The sequence below is a fragment of the Mytilus californianus genome, unplaced genomic scaffold, assembly GCF_021869535.1.
Source record: "Mytilus californianus isolate M0D057914Y unplaced genomic scaffold, xbMytCali1.0.p SCAF_3, whole genome shotgun sequence".
Classification (NCBI taxonomy): Eukaryota; Metazoa; Mollusca; class Bivalvia; order Mytilida; family Mytilidae; genus Mytilus; species Mytilus californianus.
In genome coordinates this window covers 89,935,107-89,956,849 of record NW_026262679.1, presented here as the reverse complement: position 1 = coordinate 89,956,849, position 21,743 = coordinate 89,935,107, and the positions used below count along the sequence as shown (strand labels likewise).

General features: G+C 31.1%; 1 protein-coding gene across 2 annotated transcripts; it reads left to right on the top strand.

Moving 5' to 3' along the window:
- Positions 1-2,225: 2,225 nt before the first annotated feature.
- LOC127735366 (beta-1,3-galactosyltransferase brn-like) lies at positions 2,226-21,743 on the top strand. 2 transcript variants are annotated; one of them, XM_052245526.1, is made up of 3 exons: positions 2,226-2,525; positions 15,189-15,298; positions 20,667-21,743. In XM_052245526.1, the coding sequence occupies exons 2-3, from the start codon at positions 15,237-15,239 to the stop codon at positions 21,628-21,630; spliced, it is 1,026 nt and encodes a 341-aa protein (XP_052101486.1). In that variant the 5' UTR covers positions 2,226-2,525; positions 15,189-15,236; the 3' UTR covers positions 21,631-21,743. The 2 variants fall into 2 exon arrangements, with proteins under 2 accessions (XP_052101486.1, XP_052101485.1); XM_052245525.1 differs by lacking the exon at positions 2,226-2,525 and adding an exon at positions 9,187-9,302.

Genomic DNA, 21,743 nt, shown 5'->3' with positions numbered 1-21,743 from the left:
GAAATGGCCTATATTTGTACTCGACTGTACTGATTTTTACTCGACCAGTCTGAATTGGTCTGAAATTAACTTGATACTACTCGACTGTAGTCTGAACCATACTTAACAGTCTGAACTTGTACTCGACCTGTACTTAACCATTTTATTTTCGTCTGAACCATGCTCGACCTAGTCTGAACCATACTCGACCTAGTCTGAACCATACTCGACCTAGTCTGAACCATACTCGACCAAGTCTTAACCAACCTAGACCTAATTTTTGTATCTATCTATCTATTGTATTTCATCAATTTAGGAACTGTTTTAACAGCTATAACCCCTGGCTAGAAATTTGAACAACAATTTGAAATTAAAAATGTATTCAATATGGCATTGAAACCAAAATTTCACAATAAACATAGTATAAATTCAACACCATGTTTATCAACACTTACATATATATATATATCACCTTTAAAATAAAAATAAAACAAACTGATCAAATAATCTCAAAACTGAATTGAGACTAATATTTTCAATGTTATTCAAATTTTTTTTAATGTTTCAGATATATTTTAAGGTTACTGGACAATTTTCACCGTTTACTTAAGCCTTGTATAGATTTATGGTGTCAGTTGAGTTTAGTTAATAATGCAGTGAACATTTTTTTTTATCAAAATATATTTAAAATAGTATATAAAGCAACTTAATAAATTTTAAAAATTACACCTTTGTTTTGTAAAACCAAGAATTTAATATAATCATGATAATAGAACTTCCATAGCAATCCTTGATAACCATTTAAAAAAGGAAATTTGTTCCAAAGTTGCAGAAAAAATTTATTTCAATTAAATTTAAATAACTTTTGACAAAATTAAAGACATGGCATACAAGAAGCACTTCAATAAGGTTTATTTACCTCAGTACATGTGTGTTTTACAGGTAAAAAGAAAGCCCTTTTTTCTTAAACTCGTGTATTACTTATCTAGTGAATTCAAAAGGCCTTGCGATTTAAGTTTTACAGGATGTTGCAATTTTTAATGAATGTTAATTAGAAATTAATACTCTCTGACCAGGTGTGATCTTTTTAATGAGTTTGCCCCAAGCAGGAGGTATTACTTTATACTTTACCACTAATCAGAAGAAAAATTTTATCTATTTCTTTAATTTTTTTATCCCCTTTTGATATATATTATATATAATATATCCCAAATTATAATAAAAATAGATATATTTCTAATATAAGGTTAAACAATTTCAGTGATTTTTTGGCTGTTGTTACCTCATTAAAAAGATAATTATATAACTATTGTATGTAACCATGAAAACTATATAGTTTTTCTTTAGGAATTTAGGAAAATTAATTTAAAAAGCACCTTAATAAGGTTTTATTACCCTCAGTAAAGGTGTGGTTTTTAGTTAAAAGAAAATCTTTTTTTAACAAAACTCTAAAACTTTAAAATTAATATAATTAAATTATTATATAAAAAAAAGTTAATTTAACTATCTCTGTTTGATAAATCTGAGAATCATGTAAGGATGTAAAAATATATTTTTATATATATCTTTATTTTATTGTGGCTGTTGTCATGTCAGAAAAAAAGAAATTAATTTTAACAACTAAAATTAAAACAAAATATAGGTTTTTTGGTCAAGTATGGTTCAGACTGGTCGAGTATTGTTCAGACCTTTGGTCGAGTATGGTTTAGACTGAAAAAATTGGTCAAGTACAGGTCGAGAATGGGTTAAGACTGTTTCAGACTGGTCGAGTAATAGTTCAGACTATTTTCAATGGCAACGATAAGGGTAAAGTACAAATCAGTACGGTCGAGTATGGTTAAGACTGGGGTCGAGTAATGTCGAGTAAAATTCAGACCAATTCAGACTGGTCGAGTAAAAATCAGTACAGTCGAGTACAGGTATAGGCCATTTCAGACTTTTACTGGTTTGTAGTGAATATACACAATAAACACGAATTAAGTTTAAGTCTGGTATTCTATAAAACGGATCCTCGTCTGTTTCCTTTTTGGATTGTAAAACGACTTTCCCCAGCAAATGTTGGTGAGCAAAACTGTTATATCAATTCATTGACCAAACTATGTGGAATTTTGTACGTTTTGCACACCTATAAAAATTCAAATGTGAGTACTAAATTGTTTATAAATCCTGTGATAAGTGTATGTAGGAGAATGATAATCATTTTCTTCATGAGTAAGTACGAGCATTAGCATCTTATTTGTCCCTTCTTAGTTTGTCAAGTGTTCATAGTCAATGCATGTTGTTTTTTTTTTTTTTTCATTCTAGACATTTCTTTTATGGATTATTCTCAGTGATGTAAGGTATTTCTTATAATTTGGAAAAATAAAAAAATGTGTTTTTTTACATAAGTTGACATAACAGTACGATAAAATTGTTGGTATGCATGTAAATTGTGTAATATTTTTGCGAGGAATTATGTTTTGATTATTTACAGTTTGGACAGATTAAGTTCCCTGTCAAATACGAGGAGTAGAGAGACTGTCCAGTTCCTTCATGTCTTGTGCAAGGTAAGTGTATTAAAATGGATTAGGTTGTAGAATTCCTTTTACCGGTTACATATAAGACTTTTCAAAATCAAACCCTGGTTGAAGGTTGGATTCTGACTGCTGTAGCTGTGTCTTCTTTCTGAATATACATATATTTGTATTAAGGTTGTCTGTATTACAAACAGCAGACTCTTTAAAAAAACTACATTACAGGTTTAATTTAGTTAAATAGTGAGAAAAAAACCGTTAATCTTATTCTAATATATAAGCTATTTTTGAACCAGAAATTTAGAGGTGTATATTTCGATGATTCATTAATGACAAAACAATTTATATCTATAGGAGATACTGCTGATAAAATTAAAACGACCAATAGCGATGGACTTGGATGCTGCATACAGATAAATAGTTGTGACATTTTTTGTTAATAATGAAAACCTTCATTTGGAGTTATCAGGAACATAAAATGAGGAGTGAATTGATCAAATGGATCTTATAAGTTTTATATGTGTGTATGAAGTCTCATTCGGGTAAGCCACATGTTGATGACTTCCTTAAACTTTGAAATACGGCTTCAACTTTACTTTTAAAACACCTGGTTCAATAGCTATGTCGAAAGCAGCAAACAGCCTATCAAAGAATTAATGGTTGTAATCGAAAACTCAAATGTCTAATAAAATTGGATATATTTAACCCTAAGCGTGGTGCTGCTTGAATATTGAAACACTGAAACAAAACAAAAATCTTTTTTATCATTAAGTTTGATACGTTTGATGTATACCACCGACAATAAAAGTCCTTACAAGACAAAATATAATATATAGATTAAGATAGCCACCGCCGAGTATCGAGTACAAATACATTTTATATTTCCGAAAATGAACATATATTGTTATTGTCCTGCAATTTACACCCGGCACTTCAAGCTTTATTGTTTAAATCAAAATCAATCAATTTTTCTCTGATTTTCAAAGAAATCGTCATAGTTTAAACGCGGACCGCGGAGAGGACCCCCACATGAACTGTAACGCAATAATAAATATCCACATAGACATCAATGTGGAAGTGGAGTTACAGGATACTTTATTTACTCAAGTACAAATAAAGCAAAAACTTATTTGTATAACTGTTATTTGTACAATAGTTGGCTGATAGTAGGATACATAAAAGAAGAAAACCATTACCGATAGTTCATCAAGTCACCTAATGAATCAAACTTGAACTATTCAATTTTCGAATGACTTCATTTTCTAAGTAGGTGATTCGTGTTTGAGAATAGTAGCTATAGTCTAAAATATTTCTATTGATTCTTTGTAAATGTTCCGTTGCATACATGTATATGAAATGTAAGGAACAATAACGCTATATTTCTATGTAACAAATAACGGCAACAGTAGTATCACGGTAAGTACAGTGTCCGGCGTAGATCATGTTTTTTTTCGGGTGAATCGGTCCACTTTTTTCGAGTGTAGATCTGGGTTTTTAAACAAATAGTCCGGTTTTTTTTTAAGAAAATGTGAATAAGAAATAAGGCATTCTTGACCTTAAAACCTGACATATTTAAGTAAATAACTTTAATTAAGTGAGGGACAATATTATATTTTCCCAATAATTCACAAAGAACATATTACAATGTTGATAAATGTTAACCTTTCTCAATTTAATGATAACTTTCTGTTCTGAAATATTTTTACCATAACCTAGCAGTATTACGATAAATAAGAAACCAATGGGTCCGTTTTAAAACGGTCTCAAGAATCGAGTACAGGGATTCATATCTTTTTTAATTTGTTGCATGTTACCTTTGTTTTTACAGTCAGTAACATTTTATAATTGATATATATGACAGTGACGAAAAAACAAAGGAGCAAGAAAACTAAGAAATGAGTAAACAATCAGAAAAATTCAATATAAACCAAAATATTCTACTAAAACAGGAACACCCGCCATATAAATATTAATGAATTACAATAACATTTGAATTGAATGGAATATCTAATAAAAAATGAAAACAACACATTATAATTTTATGCAATATGACCAAAAGGACTTAAAATATAGACAAATCCATCTAAGGGTAACTTTGCCCGATGGAGTTGAAATCTTAGCCTCTTTATGATTTTAAATTTATTAACGGACAATTCTAAATGAATCATTGTTGGTTGTTTTACGTTCAGTGGCAAATGTGTCGTGCATATTCAGGACTAGAACAAATAAAAGATAAATCGAATAAGTATGTCCTGTAATAGAGGACGTTCGGGATAAAGGTCGGGAAATTAAGACTGCCACTGAAAGTATGTTGAATATTGACAGAAATGTTGCTTTGCAACAGGCCACCTACGGACCCTTCAAAGAGCTGTTGCAAGGGTTCTCAACGTGGGATGAGCGTAGCACTCTTTCTACACGCCCCATTCTGACCGGACGTGGTTGCGTACTTGAACATGCCAAATAGGCAAACGGACGTCCCATTTTGGCAAAGGTCGGTCGGAAGAAGACTTAAATGACCATATTTCTATTCGGAGGGAAATAATTTTAGAAAGGTTTGTTATAAATCATGTCGATACCGAAGTATTGATTACTGAGCTGATGATAAACTTGGGGACTTGTGCGATGTATTCAATAAACTACGAAATAAATAATCTGTAAGCTTCAATACATTCCTTTTGAATATATAATAATAATAAAAAAGAATAAATGTGTATATAATATGTGTTCACCTCACAAATATACATTGTCAATTTTTTACCTATGCTGGTGCTTTATTACTGTGTGACCAAGCATAACATACTCTTGATCAGACTCCTCTTGACAGTAGGAGCAATTGAACATTGTTCTCTATTTCCATTTCTAGAACGATAAAACATTATTTCTTATGAAGCAAGAATCTTGCAATCTGATTGGTTAATTACCCAGGTGTAAAAAACGACCCACCCTAATTCACCAGGGGATAAAAAAATATGCCAAAATTTCCACACAAAAAAATGTTTGCCAAAATTATGACAAATAAGGTTTTAGAAAAAAAAAAAAAAATAGATTAAAAAAAAAAGATAAAATGAAATTTTTGTCAAAAAAAAAAACCACAAAAAATTAAAGTGAAGAAAAAATATTCTCCAATATTCCCCAAATAATCAAATTTTCAAATTTTCCACAAATAAAATAAGTTAAACACTGCAAATTGTTAAGCACAAATTTTACTTATTTTTTTTTTTTTAGCATCGTTTTATAATTTTTAAAATATCTTACCATAGCTAATGTCTGTCTTACGTATACTAAAAAGATAGATAATGACATGCTGTAAATATATCCCCTCACCACCTTTTCCTTTATATTAATGCTAATTTTAATATTTTAAAGATAAGGTTTTTTAGATTTTACTACCGTGTGACACGGGTGCTCCGAACTGGTTTAATGAATTGTTTCGTGCTTTGAAAAGTACTTTATTTAAAGCTTTTCAATGTTTTTTAAATGTAAATGCACTGACATATTCAATTTTAAGCCATAGGAATTTTGTTTTTTCTCTCGATAAAACAAGGACACACTGGAAAAAACACAGACTGCTCTCGAAAAAACACGGACTTACAAAAATGAATTCACTCTCCAAAATGCCCTTTTCAATGCAAAAACAAGAATTTTTGTAAAGTGTCTGTAAATCTAAGTATACATATATTCCATATGCACATTTCATTTGAAATTTGCATTGGTATATGTATAAGAATGGTTTTATTCTATTTTTTGGAATAAAGCATTGTAAGGCAATATTAAACTCTTTTTTTTTAGGACCAAATAATTGAGGGTTGATAACATCTTTTTATCAAAACTACTTATTTACCTTCCTTGATCTTGTATATAAGGTCCTAGTATCTTTTTTTCACGTTTTACCAGAAAGGAAGTCTGTTTGTTTACATGTTTGATCATATTCAATCCAATAAAGTAGTCACACTTGAAAAAACCCGATCAAATTACTCGATGAGCCCCGATCCAAGCCTTACACTATACCTACCGTGAGTATTCCGCTGGTCAAAAATCGATTAAGCGAAAACAAATCCGGGTCACAAACCAAAACCGAGGGAAACACATCAACTGTATAAGGAAAACAACGGAACAACAGAAACACTGTACTGCAACAAAAACAAACGCCAACATACATAGAAACGGACTATTTGATAACACCTGCCATATTTCTGACTTGGTACAGGACATTTTAAGAAAAAATGATGGGTTGAACCTGGTGTTATTGCTAGCCAAACCTTCGGCTTATATGACAATGTAGAAACAACATAACAACATTACATGACAGGAATACATAACAAATAAACGTAAGAACACTTAGGACGAGAAATACAAAAATGAATAATATAATAGATATAAGAAGATGTGGTATGAGTGCCAATGAGACAACTCTCCATCCAAGTCAAAATTTATAAAAGTAAACCATTATAGGTCACAGTACGGTCTTCAACACGGAGCCTTGGCTCACACCGAACAGTAAGCTATAAAGGGCCCCCAAAATTACTAGTGTAAAACCATTCAAACGGGAAAACCAACGGTCTAATCTATATAAAAAACGAGAAACGAGAAACACTTATGAACCACATCAACAAACGACAACTACTGAACATCAGATTCCTGACTTAGGACAGGTGCAAACAAATGCAGCGGGTTTAAACGTTTTAATGGTACCAAACCTTCACCCTTTTTCTGAAACAATAGTGTAACATCACAACATAGAAAGACACACTATAAAATATCAACTGAAATAGCTTAACTCAATCAAAGGACATATTAACACCATTGAACATACACTGAACAAATAAATTTGACCTATGATACAATGTAAATACAAAATAAATAAACTAAGGGAAGAATAATAAAAGTAACATGTTATATCGGTATGAAATGTTAAACAATTAAAGAAAAACAATCTGCTCGAACAAAAATATCAGCCGTTTGCAATAACTTTAAACACAGGTAAATGAAAATAATTTTGTTGTTAGGTATACGTATGCAGTTCCAATAGAGAAAGGAAATATTTTTACAAAATAAATAATTTTGATGTTCATAGTACGAAGTGAAAATTTATAGTAATACCAAACATTTATAAAAGCTGGTATATAGACCAGATATAACCCTGAATAACATTAAATAACAAAAAAGCATTACAATTAGTATCAACAGGTCAAATAAACAAGAAAGTACGATTTGAGAGTACTCGCAGTTACTGACAGCTAGTTAAAAGCCAAAACAATTAATAATAAAAAATCATGCATCAGAGACTAAAATCAACTAAAACACATCCCAGGGATTTAGTATTTTAACGTCATGGACAGTCAAAGAAGACATGACTAGTGCAATGCCAAAAATAAATGTATCGACAGATACATAGTACATTAATAGTACATTACAACATGTAAACCCCGGAATAACAACGGACATCACCCATGAATTTACGACAGCACACCAGGACACTTCAAACGAATTATAAACTGTGCGTCACACAAAAGTATCAACGCCACAAAAAGTGACGTATTTTTTGTGACGTTTATACTATCACAGGTAAATTTCTAAAAATAGAATCGATTTGTTTTGTTGTAGACACGTACAAGAATATTAAATTCGGATTGAGTTTGTAATGGTGTTATTCTATGTATTGTCTAACCATGACACGAATATTTAAATGGAATTGTGTTTGTAATGCTGTTCAATTTGTATTTACTAACCATGTCGGTTTTTCTTCGAAATCAAAAGTAAAAACAAAACAAATCCTGTGCATATAGTTGCTTTAAACTAAAAATAATATAAATGAAATATTCTAACTTCAACATACATATAGAAAATAAAAATAAAATAACTGTAATGTAAGGTAAGAATATGTAAGACCAAACAGTAAACACACTTGAAAACAAACAACATAAAACAAAAACACTGTAGACGAACCACGAGTAACTCGACTATACTGACAAATAAAACATATGTGAAATGTATCGAAAATATAGAATTCAAACCACAAACAATAAGACACAACACAATATCAAACCAGACTTACAAAAGAAGCATCATAACTAAATACATGAATGTTGGATGTATAAATACCGAGACACGTTGTATAGCAATGCGAATTCCACTCGGCAGAACAATCATATTCGGGAACAGGTCACGCTTGGTACTTAGCAGACCAGACGACGTATATTGTAAATCACATTCTAAGACGTGGTAAAAATGTCGTTAGTAAGTTCAGACATAGACACATGGTATAGATCAACCAACTCGTGATGGTGTCCATAACATTTACAGAGTGCAATTTTTAATCTTTCCTCCTCATAAGCGTAAGGAGCAGTTTCTGTGTAAGGAGCACACTCCTGTATATGAAGTTCGTATAGTATGAACATGCAGGAGCATTACGTATTAATTGAGATATGTAAACATCATACGACGGAGCAGAGGGTATTTTACTGCTGAGAAATTGGAAATTGATAATTGGGAAGATGTAATCATCCCGTTTGTCATAGATTTTAGTGCGAAGTCGTCCATCTGTGTCAATATTGAAGAAAGATCAACGTATGAAGCAGTTCTTCTAGTATCAGAAGAATCCTTAATTTCAAGTTCACTGGAATATATGAGATGTAACAAAAAAACTATTGATGCGGAAAAGATAAAAACAAATTCCAAAATGTTTAAAGTGAATAAAAAAATGAACATTAATCAATAAACTTAACTACATAGACAATAGATCTTGTGAAAAAAAGGTTATTTAAGAATATTTTCATACATTTCCATGAATTCCATTGTACGAGTTTATAGGTATGTATTAATCTTTATCAAACATTTGATAAAAAAAATAGCAGTACAGTTATTTGCAAAGTTGGTTGAAAACGTTTGATTTTGTTAATTTTTTTGGACTTCCACTTTTTGAATTTACGTTGAAATTTTGTATTTTTTATATACTTTTTTACCCTGATTTTTCAAAAAAAAAAATTCATGTACTGTTCATGATATTGCTGTATTGAATTTTGAAAGTTGTTAAACGCCGATATATTAGATAATTAGTGCAGGACATCATAATTTCATACGAAAAGACTGATTTCCTCGAGCTTCTCTTCAGTAACTACAAACATTCTTTTATATTGTATAATTTAACATGATTTATAACAGACCTTTCTTAAATTGTACGATTACTTAGAAACTAAGGTTTCAACTTCTGAAGGAAAAATTTACTTTATATATACATAATGCATTTGGCTAGTATTTTTTTGTTCCATTTTGGTCATACAGCTCTCAAAATATTTCGGTTCTTGTACATCCTTGCCTTTCAAATATTTGGCTTTGAGCGCTTCTTATGAATGTTAATCCAGGAAGCGCTTCGGACAAATAAAATTGATATGTTGTTTCAAATAGTATTAAAAAGGATATGCCTGTGTCTTTGTAATCTATATATTTTATTCATTTAATATAAAGGTTTTTTTTTCTGATTTGATTTTCACTACATGTTCTTTTATACATCTTTTTGTAAATCTTTTAATCAAAATGGTAATGTTTATGTACCTATCAAAGTCAAAAGGTTTGTAAGTTGTTGCCCTTAGAAGTTTTATATCGATGTTGTGGTTTACATATAAAAATGATTGGAACACATTTTTGATAGGATTAAGATACAACATAAAATACTATACAGTGGACGATAAAAAAAAGAAATCAGATGAAGGAAACTAAATGTTTGACTGTGGAATAGAAAAATGTTCATCCCACGACATGAATATATGTATAGATACGCTGCACCTCGTGTAGGGATAGCGCCCCTTTAGAACGATAGCAGCATTTTTATTATGGGTCTGTAGGTAATGTTTTACACGACCAAATGTATGCACCTATTTGATATACTTTAAAACCTAATTTCTGAAGTGGCAGTTCGAATTTCCCGCCCTTCAGCACTGTGGACTTACCTAACATGTTAATTTCTGAAGGGATCTAAATATTCATTTAATATTTTACCATTGGATGCTAATAAGGTAAGATGCTTCCAATAAGATGACAGGCCTGTGTCCTTTATTCTTGCAAATATCTACAATCAAACAAAGCAAAAAATCGATCTCGAATGTTAGATAGAGAAGGCATTACTCGTGATACGATTTCAAAATTTTATTAAAAGAAGATGTGTCCAGGAAATAAAATATCATCGATGTTTATGTCGTGCAGATTAAATGAGACCTGTGTGATCCAACACATTGTAAACCTAATACTATCAAATCGATTAACATCAAGAACATATCGGATGGTGTGGACCATTTACATCGTACACCATTACAACATACATTATTCATCATTCTCGATACATCATTCCCCTAAGCACTAATGTAGTTTTGATACCTAAAAATGGTTTGCTTTAGCAAAACGTTTAATTATATAAAAATATATAGCAACAGATCATAAAGGCTGGAAGTTTTATAATCTGATTGTAAATATTTGACAGACACTGAACTGCATTCAAATTAGTAGTGTTATTACCCTAAAATGGTATGTTCGAGAAAATATTTAAAACATTTAAATATTCAAGTCGCTGATATTGATTTGCAATTAACTGACTCATCTGAAAGTCATTTCAAATACTTGATCGACATGAAAACTGAAAAGTTTTATTGTCCTAGAGTAATCTGTTTTAAAACAAACCATAAAAAAAGATGATATTAATCTGTTTTATTTTAAATAATGGACTAATAATGCAATAACAAATTAATATTTGTGAAACCTAGAAATAATTTGCTTTAAGCAAAATATGTGTTTTTTATTACTTTTAGCATATATTAGCCAAAGAAGTACCAGAACAGATTATCAAGGCTGAAAATATTTGACCGGCATAGATCGGTTAAAATAATAAACAAATTTATTACCCTTTAATGGTCTGTTTGAAGATAATATTAGATATTAATTTTGTTTTAAAATATTTTATAGTGTGTCTTTCTATGTTGTGATGTTAGACTGCTGATTCAGGTTAGGGTGAAGGTTGGCGCCTGTTAAAACGTTTAAATTCGCTTCATTTGTTTACAGCTGTCCTAAGTTAGGAACATTTTATTCAGTGGTTGTCGTTTGTTGATGTGGTTCATTAGTGTTTCTCGTTTCTCGTTTTTTATATAGATTAGACTGTTGGTTTTCCTGTTTAAATGGTTTTACACTAGTCATTTTTGGGGCCTTTTATAGCTTGCTGTTCGGTGTGAGCCAATGCTCCGTGTCGAAGGCCGTACTTTTACCTATAGTGGTTTATTTTTTACAAATTGTTTACAAATTGTGACTCATGTACATGTGTCCTTTCATATACTACTGTACTTTTAGAAATTAATATGGGAATTTATTATTGCGAATCCTTGACCACAGGCAAAAATGTGAAATCAAATGAGTATGATTGTTAACATTTTATGAAGTAAAATAACTACTACAATTACGATTTTCTTTTATAGGATAGTAAGAAGTTGAAATGTATGCTTGTTGATTTTAACATTACATGCACATTTTTAACCTCAAAGATAACAAAAATTTGTATCAGACCATACTATATTTTCAGACACAGTCTCATCTAAATTTGACTTTCGATTAGTTGTAACAAATCTGATACAGCAAATTAGTGTTCAGTTCCTTTATATACATGCTACATTATAAATAAGGGCATTCTAAAAGCATTGTTGTTACAATATTCAACTAACATTGTTGCGGGTCACATCTTGATTGTTGAAATTATCAATTTGACAGAAAAAATAAACACCCAAAGTTCAAATATAAAAATGGCTATATTGTCTATAAAATATATCCTAAGGCCAAGCATGCAACTTGTTTGATCATTCCATAATCTTTTGTCATGTCAAGTTGTATTGAAATTGGTCAAGCTTTTCTATTTTATTAGGTCTGGGGAAACAGTTATTGTCCTCTGCAAATATAGTCAAATGTGAACAGTATAATTTCCCATTTTTTTCAAATATTTTCCAATATATTCATTAACATTTTTAAAGACATAACATAGTATGAAAGGGGTGGGGTGGGTTGAAATTACATACAAAAAAAATAGATCATGAATACGCGAGAGCAATGAAAATTCGTATCACGTGACATTTTTTAATGTAATGATTTAAATAGATTTCCAATTGAAAAGCCAACCACGTAGGTCTAGTTTACCCCTCACCCTAATCAGTTCCAACAATGCATAGATATCTGACGTTTTCACGTGACGTTTGTGTGTAAAATATAATCACCAATGGTAAAACGGACTATCTCGGAACTAAAGTATTTTGTATCAGGAAAAAATATTGATTTGGTCCTGCTAAATAAGGCAAAAAATCATCATTTCTGAAGCTGAAACAGAATTGCAGCAATAAATAGTCCTCATTGACATCAGAATATCCATATTATGAGATAGGACTGGTTGACTTTTTCATAAGTTTGATATAATTTGTTCCAAAAATAGTAAACTACACTGAAAATTTTATTTCGAAATAACAGATTTAGATCTTTTCAATTTGCATGTATTGTTCTATAATAACTGTGCAGTGGCGTAGCATACTGGTTTTTTTTCAGGGATGCAACTTTATGACAATGAATCAGGGGCCGCGAAGCACATTTGTCCACACATGTTGGTTGTTCGCAGGGGGGGGGGGGGGGGGGTCGACTCCAACGCAGCGTCAACATTGATATAAAGTTTTATTCTATTGACCAAATAATATATTTTCATAAAACAAATAGCAAAAATTATAGCTAGCTGCATAGCACACCCATCTTTAACTTCAATGAATGAGTGTTGGCTTTGCTTAAAAATATCAATGTATATTTGAATACTAAGTAATCATACAAGGTACCGAAGAACTAATTGTTGCTCATTCATTTTGGATAGAAGTCGGGATCTGCAAAAGCCAAAGCTGTTCCCAACGACTGCTTTTCAGAGCTGTCATTTGTCAAATCCACACACAAAAAACTTTCCGCCGCTCTAGCTTTGTTAAGCACTCTATGGTGTCCGGTAATCGTTGTGAAACCTAGATTGTACAGATTCGTGAGGAGTAATGTCGTTAATCTGACTAGGAAGCTACTTGTAAGCCAGGAAGGAGGGGACGTGACTGCTCTAAAAAGAGATCATTTAACTTATGTTAACAATGGCCAACAAACGTAAAGAAAGTGAATATAATTGTTGAAATTTCCTCAGATAGTTGGGCATCAATCAATGACTTATTTGCAAGTTTGAGTTTTGACAAAAGCCTTATACACATCACTTTTTGAGTTCTAAAGATCAAGAGTTAAAGGTTTTCTATAGCTTGATATACATGCACAACAACAAATAAAACAACAAAACTATTTTTTCTATCATGTATATTAATACTGTGGCTTTTATGCGAGCATCTGTTATCGTGCTTCCATTTCTTATATTGGCATTGATACTGCCATTTTCAGAAATTACCTCGACATCATTGATCGGATTACACGCGACCAATGTACTTCTGAAGATAATAATACCCAATCGCACGCACGCACATATAACAAAGTGACATGCGCATTGCCATTGCCGGGCATAGTCCTGGCACTATTCCTCCAACTAGCCGGACAAAAAGCCACTCCGTATAAAATAAGCCATTAATAAATGAAAACAACACGTTATAAATGTCATGCGTCCGAACCGCTTTTTTGGATTAACCTTCCCCGGAAACGCTCAAAGCCGAAGTTTTGAAAGTCAATAATGTATAATGACCTAAACAGTTGAGGAGTTATATAACCATACAGGACTTAAAAATATATAGCCAAAATTGTCTAAGATCAATTTTGCCTGAAGTAGTTGAAACCTCAAATTTCAAAATTTATTAACAGACAATTTTAGAAAGGTTTGTTATAAATCATGTCAGTACCGAAGTACATTAAGAAGACCAAATTTTCACTGCTTAATTCCGATTATATTTAAAAAGTTATATTTCAAACGGGTAGTCTGGAACATAAGAATGGTTTACCTCAGAAAAGCTTTTACTTTAATTAGCATTACTCAGTATCAACAAGCATCGCAGATGAATACAAAGGCTGAAAATGTCTTTAATATTTCCACAATCTATCGCAACAAATGTAAATGGTTGAAAATTTGCTATGCAAAGGATTTAAAAGGCTGAAAAGTTCTTTACTGGTTTACCTAAAATTTTATAAAAAAGTAAAAATGTTATTGTAATAGTAAACCATTAACCTAAAAGTATCAGTTTATCAATTAAAGTGGGTCCTATGTCAATTTCTATTGAACCCACATGCCAAGAGCTCAATGGTTTGAATGATTGAGAAAAATATCACAATGATAAACAATATTTATTTTCCTAATCGATAACATATTCTCATATCGCTATCGCCATGTTCTTTTTTATAGAATTTGTAAATTAAAAGAGAAGAGAACGACAAGTTTCATCAAATCAAATGTTCCACATCATTCATTCACACATTTCCCGATTAAAAAGAAACTATTTCCAATGAACCATACACCATACACCATGCGCTATATACCATACACCTTTACACCATAACGTTTTATTAGCAGTTTTCAATGGTGGAAATGTCTTTTTCATGTTTTCTAAATGATGATTTCAATATCTTTTGAAGGGTAAAATGATATCATATTTTAACTAATCTAAATACATTTCTACATTTATCATTAATATTGGAAGACACCATGTCTATTTTGATATATTTCAGCTCACCAAGGATCTTATTTTTAAGACATTACATTGACAAGTTATCGAAATGGTGGTAAGATTGTGTAATAGACGAATCTATTTTAGAGTGAGGAATTTCCCATTTAAACTGTAAGTTTAGCATTATCTGTATAGTACTGAAATTAATAAAAAAAAAGTCTTCATTCAAACATTGTTTGTTTTACTTTAACCGCAAAAATTACGACGACGGTCTGTTTTATGTTTTCAATTTATTAAAAAAGTAATAGGTCATATAATAAGTGTATCGATATTGACCTTCAAATTTGAATTTTAAACACCGAAGAAGTAATCAAAAACTAATTAAGTATTATACTATACTAATAGAAAGAAGTGCATTACAAGTCAACTCTTTAACAGGCTTGAAAATAAGATACTAATACAAGACCAACCTTTCAACTAGTTCTGTTATAATGACAACGTTTCTTTCAAAAGAAAACTCTCATAGAAATTTTAAAACATTGTTCGTTTCAGAAATTTTGTCGTCACTAATTGCAATACCATATTACTGTTAATGTTACTTGTTTAAGTAGAAGTAAATCATGCAACTTTAATGGAGCAGTTATGAATGTTGAACAACATTTTAGCTATTTTGTCATGATATTGGATATTTCTTGAGCACTCTGGCAACATTTTGTTATATCGCTGACATTAAATTAGAAGATGTTGTATGATTGCCAATGAGACAACTGTCCACTAGAGTCCATATGACATATATGTATCGGTAACCGTGTGTCTGTTTTGTAATACTCGTGAACAATTTTGGTGTAAGCCACATTTATTTTACAATGAACTAGTGCAGTTCTTGTACACGTAAATTTCATAACTATTTTCACTAAGTTTTATAAAATGACTGTTTGAATAGAAATTGGTGACGTTTCTATGATAGTTTCTGTATATTTTTTTTTTATTATTATCTATGACACTGTTATTACAATTTGCAAAATTTAAATCATAAATTGCAGTAAGATTTCAAAACGATATTCAATTAAACACCCACCTACTTATAAAGTAAGCGATATATATGCACTAAGCTTATATAATGCATTACAAAGTCACTCATCTTGCAATCTTCAGTTTTACTTTAGATATTAACAAATTAGTTAAGATATTACTAAGTGAATCTGGTTACGTACATTTAGTAACATATGTTAGTATTTTTAAGAACAAATAGATAAAATTTAATCACAACTCCATTTATAAGCTGAACTTTCAATAGTTCATTGGAAATGGCTATTAGGTAAATTAAATGAATAGTTTTGTGATCTATAATTTTATACAATGGAATTTTATGAGACTGTCATACAAGTAAGAAGCCATTACTAAGTCAGGAATATAACAGTTGTTATCCATTCGTTTGATGTGTTTGAGCTTTTGATTTTGCCAATTGCTAAGGGACTTTTCGTTTAGAATTTTCCTCCGAGTTCGGTATTTTTGTTATTTTACTTTTTTTGACCGGTGTTTACATATATTATTTTTTTAATCGTATCTTCTATAGAGCAAGTGTAATAACGTTCAGGGGTTTTCAAGTCAGGATTCCAGGCGTTATTTATGTGGCGTTCCAGTGAAGGAAGTAATAATAAAAATCATAATGGAAGTTCACAAATTGGATTATTATTTGCTTCAGTAATATTCAATACAAAAAATGTAATGGTTTTGCAAAACATACGACATTAAATAGAATACATTTTAAAATATGTTTATAACAGATATGTGCATTACTTGCACCTAGTTAGATAAAACGATTTTGCCAGCACTCGGTACAAGAAAATCTATTTGGGACACTACATTCTAGTATAATACTCTGCATAATTGGTGCAGGGAAATCTACTTTGTGTACTGCATTATGATACTCGGCATACTCGCTGCATTGTTTTACTATTTACCCGAACAAACAGTACCTCAGCATTTTGACTTTGTTAAGTTACAAATGTATCGATTCTATATATATATGAAGTATTATCACTAAGTAATTTTGCGTGGTATAGCAAATCACAGTTTGAAATATACTGCTAACCGTATGGAGGTTACGTAACGTTTGGCGTGTTACAATGAAAGTTAATATAAGCAAATACAAAAACGAACAATAACACTCATAAATTAAGTCAAAACATGGATTTAACGAAGTCATTTAAAAATGTTAGGTCCAGGTAAACTATTCATTTTGTAAACACATAACGCAACAACGGACATCTGCATGTACCAAGTGTGGAACGGAGATGACAGTGATATATAAAAACAACTCTCTTATTTGCACTAGTTGAAACGACAATAAAAGTAATTTAAACTCAAATCGCCGGGACGTAACAATATCTTAACCTGAAATGTTTTATCGTTATATATATGGCAAACAGCCCTTATTTTATCGATATTTTTAGTATATGAAAAGTTTGCATGCCATAGCTGGTGTTTTTTATACGAACTAGAACGTATCGGATCCGTGACTGAATTTAAGTACCTACGCTTAATTTTAGTAAATTTTAGTATTCGTATTGTCATCTGATAAAGTCATGCTGATTGTAAGATGCGCAGTTTTCTCTGCTTTCAAAATCCTTCTGTTTGAACCCTTTCTGGTTTTCTTACTTGTTTTTATATTTTTCTTTTTTTATATTTTGAGGATGAGCGATTCAGGTGAGTGTTCTTTTTTTAGTGCATTGCACTTATTCTATTGGGGAAGGTTAATTTTCTGTTAGTAAGAGCTGGCAAGGTTGTGAAACAGGGTAGGCAAATGCTCACATTAAACCTGTACCGATACTGTGTGTTTAATGTCCTCCTTAACACCATAACCCATGAAGGTGCTCCTATTAAAAGAGGAAGATACATAACATACATACAAACTACAACTGGAAACTACATGTGGTATATACTATTGGTATCGGTATCGGATTCGACCCGGAACTTGTTAATTATTTGTACTATTAATTATGTGGAAAATTAAAGGGCCTGGAATGGTGTAATTTTTAATCTACACCATTGTATTATATTATTTACATATAAAGTTGAATTCTTTGATTCTTCGTTTTTACGTCATACCGGCTAACAAATTGGATTCGTTATTTTAGTAGTAAAGATATACGTTTAAATTTTTAAAAAAAAGCAACATTGATATAAAAATAAGGAAGATGTGGTATCATTGAAACCATATGAATGCAATTCTTTTAACGAATTGAAATTCAAAATTGCATTAACACAATCTGACTTGTGTATCTAATCATTAGGTAAGCGTTCATGCAAACGGCATACTAGAAGTGGGAGTTTTTATTGCAAAAACTGATTTCTCTGATCATAAAGACATTGGCATGATACGGGTTATGTTCTTCTCATATATTTTATGAGGGTATGATACTAAACCCCTAACAGGAGGGATTGTGCTTGATATTCATATGATGAAGACATAATCTTTCAATCAGTTTAATTGAGGTCTGGAGCTGGCATGTCAGTAACTGCTAGTAGTCCTTTGTTAATTTATGTATCATTGTCATTTTGTTTACTTTCTTTTATTACCGATTCTGACATCGGACTTGGGCTTCTTTTGCATTGAGTTTTACTGTCCGTATTGCTGTGTGTTTCTTTTTCTACATTGGCTAGAGGTATAGGGGAGGGTTGAGATCTCAAAAAACATGTTTAACTCCGCCGCATTTTTGCGCCTGTCCCAAGTCAGGAGCCTCTGGCCTTTGTTAGTCTTGTATGATTTTTGATTTAAGTTTCTGTTATATATTTCGGAGTTTAGTATGTCGTCCATTATTACTGAACTAGTACATATTTTTGTTTAGAGGCCAGCTGAAGCACGACTCCGGGTGCGGGATTTTCTGGCTGTATTGAAGACCCATTGGTGGGCTGTTTTCTGCTCTTTGGTCGGGTTGTTGTCTCTTTGACACTTTCCCTATTTCCATTCTCAATTTTTATTATTTGATTTGTTTAGGAAATGAATATTTTTGTACCTATGAATTGTGTGTCTTATATTATTTACCCTTTTTAAGAAATATTGGCGTTTTATTGTTACGCATAGAGCAAACAAGCTGAAATTCCTTAATTCATTGAAATTGCTGGAAAGGAAATATTTGTTTGTGCTACCTATGACTTGTGTGTTGTAAAATGTGTGACCTTTTTTTTTAAAGGAACAGTTTGCTACCCTTGACTTGTTCGTTTTACGTAACATGAGAACCTTTTATGTTTTGAAAGAAGTAATATTTTCATCCCACCATAGTAACACGCTTTCTTTTTAAAAGAAATAGTTTAAATATGATACACCTTAGTTTTCTTGACATTGTTTAAAAGCTTTAATCTTGGACTGGAGCTTTGTATAATTTAACCCTTTTTTTTTTTTTAAAAAAACCTAACAACTCATCTACCATACTACTTCCTGTTGGTTCACTAACTCATAATTTTGGCTCTAAAGATCTTTCACTGTGATAATGAAGTGAATATTTGATAAAAAAAAAAACATACTTTAAAATGTCTAAGTGTTTCAGTTAAAAACATATTTCCCCAAATGCTTCATCAACGACGTATTTGTGACGATATAAGGAAGGTGAATTCGTAAAAACCCGATTTGCAGGATTCTGCAATATTTATGACAGTTTTCTGAAAAATTAACAGTGGCGTCACTCTTCACCCACAAATATTTTTTCTGAAATATTCTTTATATTCCATATTCTTTACTTTTCAACAAAAATTTCAATGGGCGAGGAATGGTGCCTTATAAAAATTCATTTTAAAATGTGGAAAAAGACGACAAATTTCTAGAAAAATTGATGAAAATGAAATCCATTCCTATTTCAGGCAAATATATATATAGATATGAAGCAGATAAACAAATTTCGTATCATACTTTTAAATATCACACATTTAGCAAATCATAGACTATTAGATTTACTTTAATAATTGAAATTATAAAAAAATAACATCTTTACAGGGCCGTTTATTAGGGTTCCTGTATCCTTGGAAATGTATATCTGGTATTTGAAATAATTGTTTTGGCTATCTGAGTTTAAAAAAAAAACGGAAAATCTAACTGTATCATGCTTCAAGAAATACAAAAAACGACGTGTTACAGATCTGAACAATTTGTAGTCAAACAGTAATAGAATAGACAATTGAAACGGTGTTTTACACGAATTGTTATGAAATTGAAATTAACAGACCCAACGCATGATTTGAAGTATGCAAAAAAACGGTTGGACCGGCGACTAGTTCATGCTAGGAATTATAGTGGAGAATTACAACCTTATATAAAACATCTCTACGAATACTTAAATGTAGATATATTCTAATTAAGATATATAACTACATGATATAATTTGCCATCCATGAAAGACTACCGAAGTGACACACAGAAATAAAGACCATTCTACAATTTTGAAGACAGAAAGCGGTTCCTTAACAATTTTGTTAATTTTATCTTGTTCAAAATCAATATATTAATTCGACATAACTTAATTTTCTTCATTTTTCATTGCAGATTACAATGCTCTATTTGTTTCATGTGTGGATTCGTCTTATTCCAACTGAAAGGTCTACAATACTCGATATATTTTGAGAAAAGAAAATTATTTTGGAACAATACTGACAAAATCTTATCTGATATTCAAGAAAATGGAAGATCAAATATCGTGCCATTGAACTCATTTTTGCTGGATAAAGTATTTAGAGAAGATCCGATGGAAGTGTTTGAAGAATTTGAATCCATTCAATTATTGTTTGTTGTGAAATCACACATACTTAATTTTGGTAAACGAGAAGCTATTCGTAAGACGTGGGGACATGTGAAAAACCTTCGAATAAAAACTGTCTTTGTTGTTGGTCAATCACACAATATGGACCATTTTCTTGATTGGGAATCAAAACGGCATAAGGATGTAATTCAACTCAATATAGAAGATAAATATGAAAATTTAGTTTATAAAACTGTGTATGCATTGCTTTCCTTGTCGAAACATAATATCAGGACTGAATATGTACACTGTGTAGATGATGATCGTTTAGTAAACGCAATAAATGTGTATGATATAGCCAAACAAAACATTGCTCAATCAGATACGGTTATGTTGGGTTTTATGGTATATTTGTCCCGACCAGACAGATCTTTGACTTCAAAAAATTATATTTCATTTGAAGATTATCCTTTCCTATACTTCCCGTCTTATATTATAGGAGGAACCATATTAACAAATATGAAAACAATACACATGCTTTCAACAGGGATAGGACATGTACGGTTAATCCAAATAGAAGATGTTTACATTGGGATGGTGGCAACAGCTTTCAAGATAGAAATGCGACATCATAAAGGGTTTTTTCCCTTCAAAAAACCCGTTAAAATGTTTAGAAATATCTTATCATCCCCTGGATATGATCTCGCATACGCATTATTAAGAGACTGGGAACTTATTCATCGATATGAAAATATCGAATTTAGACGTTAACTCTTACAATCTTCCATTTAGCCATCCTTTTCATGTAATTAGATATCTAAATAAAAATCAAAGCTATGTCAGAAAAACTCTGTTTGAATTATTTTGGATGAAAACAAATTAAA

Bases quoted from the DNA above. Each gene is read 5' to 3' on its own strand.
- LOC127735366 (XM_052245526.1), top strand. From the start codon at position 15,237: ATGGTGGTAAGATTGTGTAATAGACGAATCTATTTTAGAGTGAGGAAT. The intron at 15,299-20,666 runs GTAAGTTTAGCA...TTTTCATTGCAG, and splicing joins AGGAATTTCCCATTTAAACT to ATTACAATGCTCTATTTGTT.